The following is an 18,629-nucleotide window of genomic DNA, read 5'->3' as shown; positions in this document are numbered from 1 at the left end:
CTCATGAAGGCTGACGCTTCAACCAACACTATGTAACCACTCCTAAATATCCTAGGAGTCTGAAAGTTGCATAAGTTGAAGATGGCAAGGCCTGAAATGGCCCAGGAGTGGAGGCCATCACTAGAAGAGATGATGGGAGTGCTGGAGGCTATGGAATGATAGGAAAAGGGTTAAGAGATCAGGTAAAAGAGGGAGTTTGTGACTGATTGCATGTGGGATCTTGTGCACATCTACCTAGAGTGCACAAACTTCAACATAGCAGACTAGATCAGCCATTTTATCTGCCATCTTTCACCACATTTCTATATATTCCAAAATTGCCCTGAAATGTGTTCTGAGAAGGTAATGGTTGGATATTATTGCTAGTACATCAGAGTTTGGATGAAAAACATTCACTGTGATGCCTTCTGTGATTTGGACCATGTAAACATATTTGTGGCTGTAAAGAAACAGACTTTTATTTGAAACCACAATCACTAGCCAGTAGTCAAAACCCAAGTAAGGCAGCAGCTAAAGTCAAGTAAACATACTTAGAAGGTTGCTGGTGTTAGTTTCAAGTTTGTATCTGAAAAGAAAAGTAAATATTAGTCTATAGAGGGTCCTGGTCCATCCTAAACAGTGAGTACTGTGCTCACTGGTCCCACTACAATATCTGATCTACCCATACTCTGTTAAGAACCCTGAAACTGGTCAGCCCTAATACCCCTGAACCACCCAGTTACAGAAATACCTGAAGATTACTGTAGGAGCTGAAGGGAAAAAGCAACTTGAAGTTTCATAACTCTACTCAGCCATTAATTACCTCTGTTTTGGAGGGAGAGTAATACTTCCCAGGTGAAACTCTGCTTTGGATACTAGGCAGGTTCCTCCTCTCCCATTTCCACTTGCTGTCAATTCACTTAGTTATATGAGTCTTTTATAAATCAATACAACGTAAGCACAGCCATTTACCACAAATAGGATACCAAATCTAGTTCCACACCCATCACCACTGGAAAATAAAGGCGTCGGTGTGCGTCGGTGCTCACACCTTCATTACAGCAGTCATTTAGAAAGGACATGTTTGTCTTCGCAGTGAAAGCAGGAAGAGTGCAAAATACGGGTTTCTTTCACAAATGTTTTTTATGCCAGATGGAAATGGACTTTCTGAATTATTCGGCGATAGCTGCTATCCTTAGATTTCTGAAATATCCACTGCCCCCTTTTTTTTTTTTTTTAACCCGCAGCATAAAAAGGATTCTCTGGGGTACTGCACCAGCTGGTAAATGAACAGACCACGAACAACCGAGGCAAGCAAGTTATGAGGTTAAGTTTATTCACACAACAGATTACATTTAAATGGTGTAAAAGTGGTGAAAGCGGGGGGTGGGAAGGGAGTCCTCTTCAGTATGAATTACCTGTGTTACGGAACACCACATTTTAAGACTGCTCTGCAGCAGGTGCATTCCCCCTCCGATACCACGTTTCCTTTAGCTGACAGTACAGCAATGCCCGGGGCTAAAGGAAGCCTGTCAGTAAAGAGCAAACAGTCCTAGCGCTAAGCTCTCCAGGCGGGTATATACCAGTCCGCATGAGTCAGAACAGCTCTGTTCTTTGAAAATCGCCTGGCAACAGTTTTAGAGGCACAGGCTCATGGCTTTTATGAAATCAATGTTTAATTAAAAAAAAAACGTTTTTAAAAGTGCTGAGATTTCAAACTCTTGAGCAGAAAAGTGATAAGTCATCTGGGTGCTGCATAAAACTGATTTCTTTGCAGGGCGTGACAGCAATGTCCAAAAAGGATGTTATCCACGAGTTTGAGACCATGCACAAACCCTTTCAAGATGTAACAATAGAAGGTATGGCAATTTTCAAAGCATCCAAAATCTTAGGGTGGGGGGCAGATTCAAGCTTTACATGTGCACACTGCCTAGCAGAGGGCCTGAGTCAGAAGAGGCAAAAAATCAGCTAACCCCAAAGGTGTAGGCCCCTCTACGCTGCTGGGGTGCAGGTAAGGAGGAGGTGTGCTGGGTGTTACAGGACAGCTCTACTCACCTCTAACGTGAGATCAAGGGGGCCAGCCCCTTGGCTCAGGCCACACTGCTATAGTGAACTCGCAGTGCTATAGTGAACTCGCAGTGCTATAGTGAACTCGAGCCCAGACAGCAAGGCAAGACGGCTGCTGTGACTGTGGCCACCCCTGCTGGGGGCTGGGGTGCAGGGGGGTGCATCTGGAAGGATGTGCCCCCTCCAGCCTTCGAGCCAGTGAGGTGGTGGGGCATGCATCTGAGGAGGGGAGGGGTAGCAGACACTGCTGAAGGAGAACATGGGAAAGGACACACAAAACAAAAAAAAAAAAAAAGGGGAGAGCAATTTGTTTTATAATTATAGGCAGCATTACACAAAGTTTGTTAATTCACTAAGTATCCAACATTTCCTTACATAAAATGTTTTTTTTCTTGAGGCAGCAAGTGGTTTGAATAAAGATACTATAAAAACGGATTCAACCAATTTTGTAGTTTTGCAAGGATGAAATGTCAAGCTATAGACCTCAGCATGCGACAACTTTCTCTCTCCTTGCCTTTACAAAGGAGAAAATTAATGAGGTGACTGGTGAGGTCTGCCTCTGTTTATCAGCTTGCATTTAAAAATAAAAGAATTTGTTCTCCTTTCTCCAATAAAAATGTGACTACCATTACAAAAACCACCTCTCACCAATCTATAATGCACTGACATTAATTTGTACTGGAAACACTGCAAGAGCATATCCAGTAATGAAAATACACCAACATAATAATACAGGATATTTCAGTAAAAATAGAATAAATAAAATACAAATATTTTAAGCTGTATTTGACAGATTAATAATAAAATAAAATAAGACAAGGCCTTGTATGTCTTGTGAACATGGCTGTCTGCTCACAGGAGCACTAGATATAGAGAATGCATAGATAACTGAAGCCTTACTAAAACATTGGCATTTTCTTACACATATTACATACATACTTTTTTTGGCTATGGTAGAAGAATGTGATTGAACATACTTAAAAATGACAATTTTTTTCTAAATTAATCTGCATTTTGGTAAAATATGCAAAGCTATTTTTAAAACAAAATATCTGCAACTGGTCTTTCCTTATTTTGTTTTCAGCAAATGCCGCCTTACTGTGTTTTCTAATTGCATATATGTGTGTATTGAGTTTGCTGCTTAGAGAGCTACTTTAACTGGTCTTGGGAATAGACGTGTCAGGCATCAAATCTGAACTGCACTAGAAACAGAGTGAATGAAGAGAGAAGCACAGGTGTGTTTTTCGATGCACAAACAGACATATCTACTAAAACCAAATGGTTATATTGCAATGAAAATCATGTTGCACAGAGGACTAATGTGCCAACTTAATATTTTTTAGTTCATCCTACAAGACAATCGGAACTGTTTATGCTTACAATCATGCTCCCTTCTTTACTTGTAGGAACTAGAAATCCATATCCAGGCAATAGGTCTAGCTTCAAGTGTTACTCTTATCAGTCTACAAACCAATAGAGCCCCCCCAAATAAATTAGCCCTCAGAGGTGGTATCTTATGGTTCTAAGAGACTGATTCTTTTTTGTTTGAATTCTTTTTAGCTATTATCTGTTTAATATTGCCTATTTGTTTAATGTTCTTTGTTAAATTGCTTTTATGTTGTCCCTTGCTTGGAAGTTAACTAATGATCAAATGAGTTATAAATCTAATAAATTAATGAGAGGGTCTAAAAATAGGGCAAAAAGTCGTTCATGCTTAAAGACCTTCACTGAAAGGTTATTTTTGCATTTAACTAGTAGCATATTAAAAAGCGCTAAAATTCAGGGGGAAAGTAAGAATAAAAATGCATTAAAAAGTATGTAGAAAATTGAAAGTATCAATATTACATATTTGTGCAGAATTTGTTCTCATGAACTATACAATGAAGCGTGAAGCTGTTTAAAGCAACAATTTCAACACTGTTTAAAGGGGAGGTCTCTAAACCTGCAAAGCATAATATATAAATTCTAACTCAGCATTTTACATCTCTTAGGCATTTTACACTTTTTTCTGATGCTTTACTGCCCAAAAATTTAGAGTGCAAAAATGGAGATGGGAGTATTCATCTTGGTTCCAATAGCATGAAATACCAACAGCAGTAGAGATGATTTCATCACTACTAATATTGTAAAATAAACCAACACTAAGTCTCCCATAGGATGGGAGAAAAACCTTTGTGAATCAAGCCCTTAGTGGGATATACTTACTCACTGAAAGTTTCAGTGTTTTGGTGCTGGTACATGTAAACAAGGAGTGTTTTTAGGAAGCTCCAATTCTATAATCTATGACAGAAAAGTGTAGTAAACACACTCATTTCTTGGTGAATTCATTGACATACAAAAGAATGAAATTATGGAAATAGGTGATTGTAAGCTGCTTCTTGAAAAAGGAAATAGTCTGCAGAGATGGAAAAAAAGCCTCTCATATGAAATTCACGTATACTGCCAATGCTGTCAAGAATGACTACTTCCATCTGCACTCAAATACAATTTCTCTGTTTGTTCTGAAACAATACACACTCCTTCGCAATGAATTGGAGCCTGAAATGAAGTATTCATTAAAAGGTCCAAAAAGTGACATAATGGGTAAATGTTAAAAAAAACAAAAAACAGATAACCAGTTTAGGATAATTAAGGTACATTATATATATATATATATATATATATATATATATATATATATATATACACACACACACACACTATTATGAGACCTCCCCTTCAAAGCAGCTAAAATATGTTTTATGCACAATCAAACTTGTGATATAAACTAATTTATCTTAGAAATGTGATTCACACTTCAAGTCACAAATAAGCATATATTCAGTGCTAAATTCAAAGGCTAGGCCTAGTGTATCAGTTCAAGTACTTGACTAAGAATACAACTTTTGCAGATCTTGTTATGCTATGACAAGAGCAAAATCATAAAAATATTTGTATAAGCTATATTTCATACAATTGTGATCACTAGACAATGAATTCAACAAATATCCTTTCACCACTCTGAATAGTACAATGCATTGTGTTAAAATTGTGTCGTAGCTTCATCTTTGTCTTGTACAGTCAGAGAGCATTTAGAGTATGAATAGATCTTATAGTGAAGTAATCAAGTTTACAGTACTTGTCTAGCTACCTTGCACAACATAGAGCAGCAATTCAGAATAAGAAAGAATAAATATACTCTTGGGTCCTGTGACATCATATTTGTGCCATACTGTTCAAGATACTGAACAATTCATTTGACACCAGGCATATTCTGCCAAATCATTAATGGTGAAAAACTATCACCACCTACCAAATGATGGCTGAAACTAAAAGTTTATCATTGAGATGCATCTGGAGACAGATTTCTAAGTGTAATTACCAAAGCTTCAGCATGTGTGTGTGTATATATATATATATATATATATATATATTCACACACACATATATAAACTTTACTAAAAATCTTTTGCGCTCGAACAGCTATTTCCTCTGGTGGGTAGTGTGCCAAACAGCCATCACCATTAAAACACTGATTGCATGAAACCCATCACTAAACTTTGTATCAAGTGCTCTGACTTGATATACAAGGGTTCTAATAGTCAAAATATGGCGTGCTCTCCTTTCGAATGCATCTGAATGACCTTCTTTTCTTGGTAGAGCTACAGGCTGCACTATTTCAGGTTTCTTGTTGCAATAAGACTTTTAGAATGTCACGCAGCTAGTACAATATTCTAAAACCATGTTTCCTTTTCCAAACTCTTTCATCACCTTTGATTGCCAGGGTCTGAAAATTGTTTTACACAGACTCAAGTCAGTCCATCTCCACTCTGACAGAGCTTTATGGACATGACACATATGAAATGTCAGCACCCTGGATTGAAAACACAGTGAGGGAAAGTCTTCAGTGGGAAAATGGCTCCATGATGATGAATGTTACCAAATTAGAGTTGGAATCTGTGTGAAATTGAAATTCGGCAGCTATACAACAATAACTCAGTGGTGTAGCTTCCAATTTTACTGTATTCATTTCTGTGTTGAAAAGTGTGCAAAGTGCTGTAGGGATGTAAGGACTAGTTATGATAAAGTCAACTCAAGAAAAGTGAAAATCTTTAGGTGGATCTCATTCACTCCAAGGACTTCAACATTAGTTCCCCAGGATGGATGGGCCTGATTCTTGTTCTTGTCAACTTCAATTACGTTTGTAGTATTTACAATCAGTAAAAGACCTTCCACTGCTCATAACGCAACCCACTGACAGCAAAAAAATGTTTTAAAAATTAAAAAATAATATATTCATGCTTCTTTTCATATCACACAATGGTGACAAACGAGAGAACATGCTTGTCTAACATTGTTTTCTTAAGGATAAATTCTCTGAAGATAAAGCAGCAGCAATTCAATGGAAGGCTGGACATCAGTCTGTTTTCTTTACTGTAGCTACCATATCTTCAGTAAAGTATAAACATTAATGTTCAAGGATCCTCGCTCTTATGCAGCTATGGCATTTCAGTAACAGGGCGTTTCTGTTTCAAAGTGTCAATGAGGGACAAGACTCCTCGTTTTACACTGGTTGTGACTCTTCGTGTCACTGAGTCTGCAGGAGGAGGTGGAGGTCGGACTTTTTGTGACGGAGGTCTGGCTACCAAGCACTTCTGATATCGTAGCTGCAAGAAAACACATATTCCACAATTGTTAGGCTGTTATTCCCCTTCTTTCAATGTCAAAGCACATTGGGGTACATTTTCAGCAATGCTCCTAAATGCAAAGCTATGCACGGTCTTTTAAGCCTGTACCAAAAAAACTCAGATTATTCAGAACGCACCCCCAGAATGCCTTTTTTAAGGTGTCCCAAATGATACATGTTGAGGTCCATATTCAGAGGCATTTAGCCGGATAATTCGCAAGATATCCAGCTAAATGCAGACTTTTGAATATTTTGAACACTTATCTGGCTAAACTGTAGCTGGATCTCTCATTATCTGGCTAAAATTAAGCCAGATAATTTAGGGGCATTCTGGGGGGCATTTCTGGGAGGGGTAAGGTAGGCTGGATAACACACCTGGCTAACTCTGGTCGTGCCTAAGAGCAGTCCTAATGTTAAAAAAATTTAGAACCTGCTCGATCATCAATTCTCTGCGGTTTGCAGAATTTATTTTGTTTTTAGAAAATTATTTTAAAGATTTAAAAAGATTAATTTTAAAAGATTTTAAAAGATACAATAGTGCCACTCCACCACTGAATCTCTCTCCAAAAGGTAGCCAGGTAAGTTTATCAGGCTAACTCTGCAATCCGGATATGGATATGGACCTCATTATGAACTAATGTGCATAGTGTTAAACCGATAAAAATCTGCTTAAGTGCATTCAAGCCAACCTATGTGCATAACTCCTTATTTTATATGCATAGTTCCTGACTAAGCTTTTGAACATTTACCCCATTACATCCTATTTATACGTTGGTAATAAGGCAAGATCATGTTTTAGTAGCTCTTTAGAAAATCAAATAATTTTTCATCTTTGTGTACAGACCAAAATGCTAAAGGTCTAATCCAAGCAGGAATTAGATAGCTCTATACAGCACTACATACATATCATAACAATTCATTAACACCCTATCTAGTCAGCCGAATGTAAGTCTCCAGAAAGTTATAATCTCTCTTTCTCTCTCTCTATATATATAGGGGCGGATTTTAAAAGGCCCGTGCGCGCCGGCGCGCGTAAAGCCCCGGGACGCGCATAAGTCCCGGGGCTTTCGAAAAGGGGAGGGAAGGGGCGTGCCGTGGCATTTCGGGGGCGGGCCCAGGGGCGTGGCGCCGGCCCAGGGGCGTGGTCGAGGCCTCCGGACCAGCCCCTGGGACCGGAGGACGAAGCGGGGCTGCCGGCCGACGCACGCAAAGTTACGCCTGCTTTCAGCAGGCGTAACTTTGCCGACAAAGGTAGGGGGGGGGGGTTAGATAGGGCCGGGGGGGTGGGTTAGGTAGGGGAAGGGAGGGGAAGGTGGGGGGAGGGCAAAGAAAAGTTCCGTCCGAGGCCGCTCCGAAATCGGAGCGGCCTCGGAGGGAACAGGCAGGCCGCGCTAGGCTCGGCGCACACAGGTTGCACAAATGTGCGCGCCGACCCTGGATTTTATAAGATACGCGCGGCTACGCATGTATCTTATAAAATCCAGCGTACTTTTGTTCGCGCCTGATGGGCGAACAAAAGTACACGATCGCGCAAGTATTTAAAATCTGCCCTTCACACACACAAATATTAGCCCATACATTTGTATTTATGCACATGCATATCATTGCTATAGGTCAATTTGAGAAATGCTAGCGGTATGCATTATTCTTTTCTTAGGAATAGTCTTACCATGCAAGCAGCCTGCACAGCTTCTGATACATTGCCTGCATTAGGTTCACACCAGAAAATGTGGCACTCAAAATGCTGGTTCCCCGTGTCCATGATGAAGGCAAATGTGTGGTTATCCTTCCCCACGCCCATGAAGGACAAGAAGCGCACTCTGCATTCCAGCAACACCTCTTCTTCATTCTGTCATGGAAAAATAATTAGCACTCACTGTCACTGCTGGCCACACATTGGCAGGGAACAGCTGCCACGGCACTGGTAACCGCAGAAGGTACAAGGAGACATTTCAGGGTTCAGGTCCCAAACAGATGGACAGACGAGGTATTTGTTGTATGCATTTCTAAACTTATGAGTTATGTCTTTGGAAAAGAAACTGTTTAAGGTCATTTCCTAGTACAAAGGACATGCAAAGGGTAATTTTCAGAAGCATATCAATGGGTAAAATAGTGTTTTACCTGCAGGAATGGCCTTTTACAAAACTGCCCTTGTATAACTGCCAGGTTCTTGTGGCCCTGGATAATTGCCAGATTCTTGTGGCCTGGTTTGGCCTCTGTTGGAAACAGGATGCTGGGCTTGATGGACCCTTGGTCTGACCCAGTATGGCATTTTCTTATGTTCTTATGTTTACAAAACTGCCCGTCCAATATGCGGGTACGCTTACATACGTGTGTCCTTTCTGTGCAGACATTTACCTGGACAAAGCAGGGGCAGAGCTGGGAAAGGGTTTGTACATTTGGATTTTCCAAAAGTAAGGGCAGAAAATTTTCCAGGCACATAATAGCAAGCAAAATCGTATGCAGGTAAACCTGGCGGGATAATTATTCAAAGTCGGCTTTGAAACTTGGTGTAACCTGCGTGCATACTTCTGTCAAATTTATGTGGGGTGTTGGATGATTACCCTCTCGATGGTTAACTTGTAAGAGGAAAATATTAAAATATTCTTACACTTATGCTCAGAAGCTAAACAGAAAGTTTGGTTTGACTGGGAGAGAGGGCACTGGTTGGAAGAAATGGAAACAGCTGCCATTTATTTACAATTATGGAACACTCTCAAAGGTTTGTGGGGACTTTTCAATTTCCATTCTTTATTTTATTTTTGGGGGGGGATTTCTCCTGTGGGTGATAACACTGAATTTCCCAGTAAAAGCAAGAAACTGAAAATGAAGGTCCTTAAAGATACACAAGTTGCAATGGAAATTCAGCAGCAGTTAATTAGAAAATTCCTCCTAAAAAGAATGCTTATGAAAATGACTAAACCAGGGTTATTTTGATAAAATTGATGGTTTAAAACCTTAGAGAAAAAGCACAGACTATATAGGTTCCTGTGGTAATTTATATAAAAATGTTCCTATACTTGTATATGCAAACACAGTATGAAAAATCTATCACATTTTTAAAATGTTACTTGATGATAAAATATTTTCCAACCTGCTGTCCAACATATTTATTTTTCCTTTTCCATTTTGTCTAATATTTTTGTAATCCCCCTTTTCTTACTTTCACTATTTTTCTGCTCCTACCCTACTGTGACTGTTTTCTCCCTCTCTCAAAGGTACTGCTGTTCACCTTACCCATCTCTTTTCTCCCTCTGTAATTTCATTGTTTCCCTTCATTTCTCACCACTTCTTCACTCTCACTCTTCTTCTACCTCCACTGCAATCTTTCAACCTTCTCTCCTCTATTCCCTCCCCCTCCTCTCGTACATCACTTCCCTTCTCCCTGGACTTTAACCCCTTACTGCTCATGCCCACTTCCTACTGTCTCTCTCTCCCTTTCTCAATCATCATTTGGCTCCTTCCGTTCTCTCACCCTTCCATCTCTCCTCTTCCCCTACTCTCACACTTCTTTCATCTCTGTCCCCTCTTTGATCCTCCCTTTTCCCGTTCTGACCCGTTTCCCCCCATCAGACACTGCTTCTTGTGCTCCACCCATCTCAAAGCCTGCAGGCTCAATTACACTGACAGGAATTACTGTTGATGTTGCTCAGCGCAAGAGGACCCCTATAATGGGAAGAGAGAGAGGATGGCAGATATGACAGGGTAGGATGGCCGTACTAGCAAAAGCTACAGAGTGGGGCAACAAGAATGCTAAAAGGGGATGGCACGGCTCCCTTATGAAGAAAGGCTGAGCAGGGTCAGGACTCTTCAGCTTGGAGACGAGACGACAGAGGGGATACGATAGAAGTTTATAAAATCATGAGTGGGGTGGAAGAGATAAATAGTGAATGGTTATTTGTCCTTTCAGACAGTAAAAGGACCAGGGCACATGCCATGAATCTAACATGTAGCATATCTAAAACAAACCGAGGAAAGTATTTTTTCACTCAATGCACAATTAAGCAATGGAATTTGTTGCCGGAAGATGTGGACAGGGTATCAAGCACAGTTAAGTTTAAAAGGGGTTTGGACAAGTTCCTGGAAGAGAAGTCCATAAACATTTATTAGCCAGGCAGAGTTGGGGAAAGCCACTACTTTCCCTGGAGGTGGACAAAAAGAAATGGATCTATGTATATTTGCTGTAATCTGCTGCCAATCAAACTGATATAAACAGATAAAAATCACTTTTAAGTAAATCAACCAATCAATCAACCTGCTCTTTGGGGTCTACTGAGTACTTACTAGGAGTTCTGGACTGGTTGCAGTCAGAGACAGGATTGAGCCCAATGGACCCTTGGTTGGACCCAGTGTGGCACTTATGTTCTGTACCACCATTAAGTCCACATTTTGAAGAATAAATTAATACCTGTGTCTACCCATTCAACCTCTGTCAGGTTACTGAATAAACATTTTGAATATTTTGCTAATATGAATTTATCAAAATACACACACATGCATAGGAACGTCATATATTAAACAAATAGGCACCTCTGTCTGGATTTTGCCTTATGTACTCCTCAGCAATAAACAAGTCTGAACTGCTCACTTTTTACATGCATATAAAACAGTTCAAACGTTCACACCAATGTGTCCTTAAAAACACCATATTGTACTTATCCCAGTATATTCACAACATGGATCCATATTTCAAATTCCCTCCTGCACGAGAGGAACTCATCTAAGGCCTCTTCACATTGGCACTTCCTTGTTCCACAACATTTTTACAGTCATATCAGTGGCATAAACGGATGTTTGATTGGCTGGGGATTATTTGACAGGGGGTTTAAATTGCCCATTATATTCTTTGCCTGCAGAGAACTTTGTGGAATAAGCCAATGCCAATATGAAGAGGACTGAGATCAGGGATGGGCATACTTTTCTGTGCTAGGGCCACATTCCAAGCTGTCATCCATAACAAGGGCTGGGGGGAGGGGTGTCCTCCTTGGAGCTCCTCGGGTGGGGGAGGGAGAAGGGGAAGGTGTGGTCTGCCATGGAACTGTGAATAGTTTTCCTTCCTGAAGCTGCAGACAATGAAGACGCACTGTTGCAACATTCTGCAAGTGTTTTTACATTAAAAAAATTAAATCTGGCTCTTAGTCTTTAGAAGAAAAAACTAAGAGGTCCATATTTAAACACCATTTAGATTGATAACGCAAGTTACCCGTGTAAACGGCTTACCCAGGTATACTGAGCTCATATCCAGCTAAATTTCTCTGGTAGTTCCTCCTCTACTGCCATTGCCATTGCACATCAACTGGTGTGCCTCAGGGTTCTGTTCTGGGCCATCTTCTCTTCTCACTATGTACTAATTCCCTTGGTGCTCTGATTTCCTCTCATGGCTTTCAATACCATTTTTATCCTGATGACTCCCAGATCTAGCTTTCCGCACTAGAAATTTCAGCAGAGATCCAGTCCTGGATCTCGGTCTGCTTGTTTGACATTGCTGCCTGGATGTCCCGCCACCACCTTAAACTCAATATGGCCAAGACAGAGCTCCTTATCTTTCCCCCCAAGCCCACCTCCCCCTCTTCCTCCTTTCTCTGTTTTTGTGGATAACACCGTCATCCTTCTGGTCCCATCAGCCCATAAACTAGGAGTCATCTTTGAGCCCTTTGTCTCTTTCTCTAGCAGAGTTTTGGATATACATAAATGTGCTGTTTCTTTCTCTATAACGTTGCCAAAATCCATCCCTTCCTTTCTGAACACTACTCTCTCTCATCTCCTCCCGCTTAGACTATTGCAACCTGCTCCTCACAGGTCTCCCGGCAAGTCAGCTCTCTCCACTGCAATCTGTCCTAAATTCAGCTGCATGACTTATCTTTCAACAAAGTCGCTTTGCTCACATAACCCCTCTTCTGAAGTCACTGCATTGGCTCCCTATTCACATGCAGTTCAAGCTGCTCTCTCTCACCTACAAATACCTTCACTCTGCAGCACTTCACTACTGCTCCTCTTATTTTATTTATTTATTTATTTAATTCTTTTATATACCGACATTCGTTTACACATCACATCGGTTTACATTATAACAATAGAACTAAGGAGGGAAATTACATTGTGACACTTCAGGTAACTAGGAGATAACAAAAGAGGGACACTCTGGTGTCAGGGGGGGAGGGGATGCAGGAACAAAATAGTACAAAGCTATCGAAAAACATTTAGTATAACTATTTACATTGTTCAGTTACATGTTTAATGGGCAGATAGAATTCAAATATTAATGATACTGGAGAGGTGGCTGGGGGCGAGGGGGGGGGAAAGGTAGCATGTGAGGGGGTGGTTGGAATGAGTTATTGGTAGGCTTGTGTGAAGAGCCAGGTTTTTAGCTTTTTTTTTTAAGTTGATAGTATTGGGTTCTAGCCTTAGGTCTAGGGGCATAGCGTTCCATAAGAATGGGATGGCAATGGAGAAGGCACATACTCGTGTTGAGGTAAGGTTAGTAAATTTGGGTGAGATTGTTGGTAGAGTGCCATTATTGGCTGATCTTGTGGATCTTCAGGGGAGTTTGAAGTGGAAGGATGTGTTGAACCAGTTTATGTTTTGGTTGTATAGGGTTTTGTGGATTAGAGTAAGACTCTTGAATCGTATTCTGAGGTGTACTGGAAGCCAGTAAAGGTTTTTTTAGTATGGGGGAGATGTGATCATTTCTTCTGGTGTTTGTGAGGATTCTGGCAGAGGCATTTTGGAGCATTTGTAGGGGCTTGAGGGATGTAGCTGAGAGTCCTAAGAGTAAGGAGTTGCAATAGTTTAACTTGGATAGGATGAGGGCCTGTAGTACTGTTCTAAAGTCGTTTAGATGTAGAAGGGGTCTTAGTTTTTTTTAGGATTTGTAGTTTAAGAAGCCATCTTTTATGATAGAGTTTATGAATTTCTTTAGGTTTAGTTCATTGTCTATTGTGATGCCTAAGTTTCTTACTTCTTTTGAAATAGGTTTATTTATTTATTTAACAGTTTTTTATACCGACCTTCATAGTAGATAACCATATCGGATCGGTTTACATTTTAACAAGGGAAAACTAAGGTAACAATTCTGGTTAATAATAGATAACAAAGGAAAAAGGAATAAGTCAAAGTTACAATCAACAAGGAATGGGAAAAACTTGGAGGCTTAAAGACAAGCTGGAAGGAAGATAAAGGCAGGTAGAATAAATATAACGTGATACGAATAAATTAACGGGTTAGAGCATATGCTTTAACCTGGAGGTGCCAGTGTCCATTGTTCAGGAGGAAGTGTGTCAAAAGACCTTGTAAGAAGTGTGGCTCAAACTAGTGATTATCCGGTGGATCTGGGAAGGCTTGGTGAAAGAGCCACGTCTTTAGTCTTTTTCTGAAGGTTAAGAGGCAGGGTTCCAATCTGAGATTTGCTGGGATGTTATTCCAGATAGATGGGCCTGCTATTGAAAAAGCTCTGTCTTTGGTCGTAGCGAGGCGTGTGGCTTTAGTCGGGGGAAATTTCAGAGTGCCTTTGTGGATATCTCTCGTTGGTCTGTTAGAGGAGTGGAGTTTGAAAGGTGGTTTTGAAAAGTTAGAAAAGTGGAGTTTGAAATAGGTGGTTGGTTTTGCTGGGGGTAGGATTTAGAGGGGAATATGTCATTGGAACTATGGTTTAAAATTAATAGTTCGGTTTTGTCGGTATTGAGTGAGAGGTTCATTTGATTGAGGAGTTGTTTAATAGAAGTGAGGTGGTTGTCCCAGATATGGAGGGAGTTGGTAATGGATTCAGAGATGGGGACGAGGTTTTGGACCTCGTCCGCGTAAATGAAAAAGGTAAGGCGTAGATCTGTTAGGAGTTTACACAGGGGGAGCATGTATATATTGAAAAGGGTAGAGGATAGGGAGGATCCTTATGGTACACCTTGGGTTATTTTGATGGACTCTGATTCAATTTTGCCGATTTTGACTTTATATTGTCTGTTCCCTAGGTAAGAAATAAACCATTGTAATGTGATACCAAAGAGACCGATTTCAATTAGATGGTCGATAAGGATGTTGTGATTAACGGTATCAAAAGCTGCTGAGATGTCTAGCATGGCTAGGATGAAGGATTGGCCTTTATCTAGTCCTTTAGAGGATGGTATCGGTGAGGGAGAGTAGAAGTGTTTCCGTGCTGCAGAATTTGCGGAAGCCAAATTGGGAGGGGTGTAGTATATTATATTTTTCGAGGTGTTCAGTGAGTTTATTGTTTACTATTTTTTTCTAGGATTTTTGCAAGGAAGGGGAGGATGGATATGGGTCTGAAGTTCTTTAGCTCTGCGGGGTCAAGTTGGGTTTTTTTAAAGATGGGATTGACTATGGCTTCTTTTATGTCGATGGGTACATGTCCTTCAGATAGGGATGAGTTTATGATGTCAGTTATGGGTTTGGCTATGATGTTGGGGATGGATTTTAGGTGTTTCGCAAGGATTGCGTCAGCTGGATGAGAGGCTGGGTTGATTTTCTTGATGAGTGATTCTATTTCTGAGGATGAGACTATTTCGAATTCACTGAAGGTGGCATCAGGGATTTTGGGTAGGGTGATTTTGGTTGTTGTAGGGGGGGAGTTTGGCCATTATGTTATTTACTTTGTCTTTAAAGAAGTGGGCTAGTTCGTTGTATTTTGTTTTAGTTTCAAGGCATTTTGTTTTATCTCTCTCTACACCCCTCCTCATGCACTCCGCTCATCAGACAAGTCACTCCTATCTATGCCCTTCTCCTCTGCCAATTGCCGACTTTGTGCTTTCTACCTGGCTATGCCATGTGCTTGAAATAGTCTTGCTGAACTGGTGAGTCATGCTTCCTCTCTCGCTGTGTTTAAATGCCATCTAAAGACCCACCTTTTTGAAATTGCTTTTAAATCTTAGGTCTCATCTTCTGCTTTTAGCCTCATTAATTTTGTTTCTTTTTTAACCATTGTCTTTTTTTTTTTTTTAATGAAATACCCCAAGTCTCTTGTGCTGTATGTTTGTCTTATTAGATTGTAAGCTCTACTGAGCAGGGCTATCTATTTTGTATGTTTGTACAGTGCTGTGTATGTCGTGTAGTTCTATACAAATGTTAAGAAGTAGTAGTAGTAGTAGTAGGATCTGAACAACAGATGCATGTGTTATAGAACTCTGTATGCTCAATCTAATGGAGCATGAACACAGAGGGCCAAAACGGGGAGAAGATGAAGTTGACATGCATAGAGTGGCGGTAACCCTGGCACCAAGCTTCCAAGAAGTGCAGACAAGTTTACGCAACTTGAAACTGCAAAGCAGCTTTGCTATATTCTTGGGCAAAGGAAAGTGGGGCGAATGAGAGAGCCAAATAATCCTTATCTGCCAACATTTACTATAAAGGACAGATAATAGGTTTTGATCATCATAAACTGAAACAATTCCTGAATTCCATTCTATATTAAAGGTAAGAGAAGATCTTTTTGTACACTGGGAAATAGTACCTAAAGCATTAGCAGACAAGGCCTTTTTTTCATAAGCCAGGCCCGTAACATAAAGCTCTTAAGGGCTCTGAACGGACAGGTCTCTGGGACAGCATGTACGAAGAGGAACACAGAGGATTTACTGATGGGTCTCGCTAGGTCCATTTACCAAGCCCTACTGGGCTACAGGAGGTTATTAAAATTGCTCTGCATTTGCTGCCCATTATTTTTCTGAAAAGCAGAGCATATACATGTTAAGTGAAAGAATCGTTTCACTGAATAAACCTCTCTTACAATTGCCTGTTTTTCTGGGTATCTGCTGCAATAGCTGCCTGCGGCTTTTTGCTGAGGTGCGAACCGAGGTGAAAGAAGAGAAATCTTCTCTTCATAGCCCCATTCACCTGGAACCAGTCTGCATGTTCCTTTGATTTTATTCAGCAGCAAGGACGGAGTGGAGTCATAGCCTAGTGGTCAGAGCAATGGGCCCTGAACCAGGGAAGCCAGGGTACAGTTCCCACGCAGGTATTGCTATGGCAAATTACCTCTCTCTCCAACAAGAATAAATGCGGGGAATACCCTTTTACAACCACTAACAAGGACTGAACTTCACTATCTGGGTAAACAAATAAGAGTGGGGGTAGCTTGCTTATTACGGCGGTTACTACCCTAAAACAATTAAGCCTGATACATCACTTTGAATACATATACAGCACTGCTCTTTGCTTCAACGGTAGGGGGAAATGTGGAAAACAGGTTTTACATTCAGACAACATCCAACAAGGCCTTGATCTCTGCAGTCTGGGTAAGCAAGCATCAGGGTAACTTGCTTGATGCGATGGTTACAATCCTTAACCATAAGCTTTATGCTCACCGTTGATGCAACTCCAACATTACTCTCTGCATCAATGACAGGGGATGGCAGGAAATTTGAAATAAACAATTACCAACAAGGGCCCTGAACTTGCCGGTAGATGAAACAGATAAGTATGGGAAAATAAGTGTGGGAGCTTGCTGGGCAGACTGGATGGGCCGATTGGTCTTTTTCTGCCGTCATTTCTATGTTTTAGTGACTGGAGATAAATTGTCTGCCAATTCAAAAAGCAGAGGGGCCTCTCCAAGCAGGTCTGTGCACTTTGTTCCTCCCTCGTCTGACCTTAGTAAAATATGCTTTTAGACGCACTCCGTTTCGGACACCTCTCGAGTTCTAAGAAGTTTAGACATCATTGGCTCTCTTTGGGAATCCATTTTCCTTGAAAGGACAAGCTCATGTAAGACTTCCACTGTACAAGATGAAGCAAGCCGCAAAGGGCCCTTTTGTCAGCACCGGTGATGCTGACAAAAGAGGTCTTTTATTTATTATTTTAAATGAAAGTCTCCGCCTGTTTCTCCACATCTTTTTCAGTGGAGCGTCCTTGCCAAGTTCTCGTCTCCTGAGCTTCTATCTATAGGCACATCTCGATTTACAAAGCTTCTTTCTAATAGCTTCTTGGCTTTAGGGATCTTCCCGATTCATTCGGGAGTTCTTTACTTCAGCTAATAAGGATTGTGTTAAAAGCCCTCTCTCCTCTCTGCAGTCTCTCCCATAGATTTTTTTTTTTTAATAAAGATAAAGTTAAACATCTCGAGATACAGGAAAAAAATAATCTTGAATTTAAAGCTGCAGTAGTAAAAGATAAAGAAATTCTGCATAGTCGTATAGAAATGTTAGAGAACAATTCTAAACGTTTTAATCTTAGGTTTTTGAATTTTCCTAGGATTCTCGGTGAAGATCCTATTATTACCTTAAAAATATTTCTGATAGAGAATCTTGGTTTTTCAGTGGATCAAGCACCTACAATAAACACCTATTTTCTTCCGAAATCTCGAAATGCTGAAAGGAGGGAAATGTTCCAGGGTAATCTTTCAAATTTTTTGGAGGATTCCTCTGAGAATATTATCTCTTGGAGTACTATATTGGTGTCCTTTTATTCAATATCCGATATAAATTTAATTATGAAAAAGTACTTCAATAAGTATCCTGTTATGTTTCATGAGAAGCCAGTTAAAATTTTTCCTGATCTGGCTATTGCAACACAAATTAGAAGGAAGGCATTCCTGGCCTATTGCCAGGAGGTCCTCTCATTAGGATACACTTTTGTGTTAAAGTTTCCCTGCAAATGTATGATAAAGAGACAGAATGATTTATACTTATTTGTTGAGCCAGATCAGTTGAAAGGATTTCTTGAGCAAACTAGAATGCCGACATCTTCCCCTGTGCCCAGTTAAACAAAGATTTGGATTAGGGAGAGCTAGAGTGTTTTTATTTTGTACTTAGTATTTTCTTAGTTAAATGCTCCCGATTGATAAACTAAATACCCTCCAGTTGACAGTTAAGAAATGGTGAGAGTTATGTTTTCTGTATATTGCATTTTATATAACTGCAATATTTTCTGTTCTTAAGATATTCTTAAGATATCTTTTTTTTTTTTTCTCTTTCTT

At 40.3% G+C, this 18,629-nt stretch overlaps 1 protein-coding gene across 11 annotated transcripts in view; it reads right to left on the bottom strand.

Moving 5' to 3' along the window:
* Positions 1-1,294: 1,294 nt before the first annotated feature.
* Positions 1,295-18,629, bottom strand: part of APBB2 (amyloid beta precursor protein binding family B member 2) — a 681,814-nt gene continuing 664,479 nt past the window's right edge. For all 11 annotated transcript variants that reach the window (XM_029588914.1, XM_029588877.1, XM_029588923.1 and 8 more), the window contains 2 exons: positions 8,382-8,561; positions 1,295-6,692 (listed from right to left, as the gene is read on the bottom strand). In XM_029588914.1, coding sequence (XP_029444774.1) covers positions 6,525-6,692; positions 8,382-8,561 — 348 coding nt within the window. In that variant the 3' untranslated portion in view covers positions 1,295-6,524. The remainder of the gene's footprint in view (positions 6,693-8,381; positions 8,562-18,629) is intronic.

The sequence above is a fragment of the Rhinatrema bivittatum genome, chromosome 1, assembly GCF_901001135.1.
Source record: "Rhinatrema bivittatum chromosome 1, aRhiBiv1.1, whole genome shotgun sequence".
NCBI lineage: Eukaryota > Metazoa > Chordata > Amphibia > Gymnophiona > Rhinatrematidae > Rhinatrema > Rhinatrema bivittatum.
The sequence above is the reverse complement of the archived record's forward strand: the minus strand, read 5'-3'. Positions and strand labels throughout refer to the sequence as shown.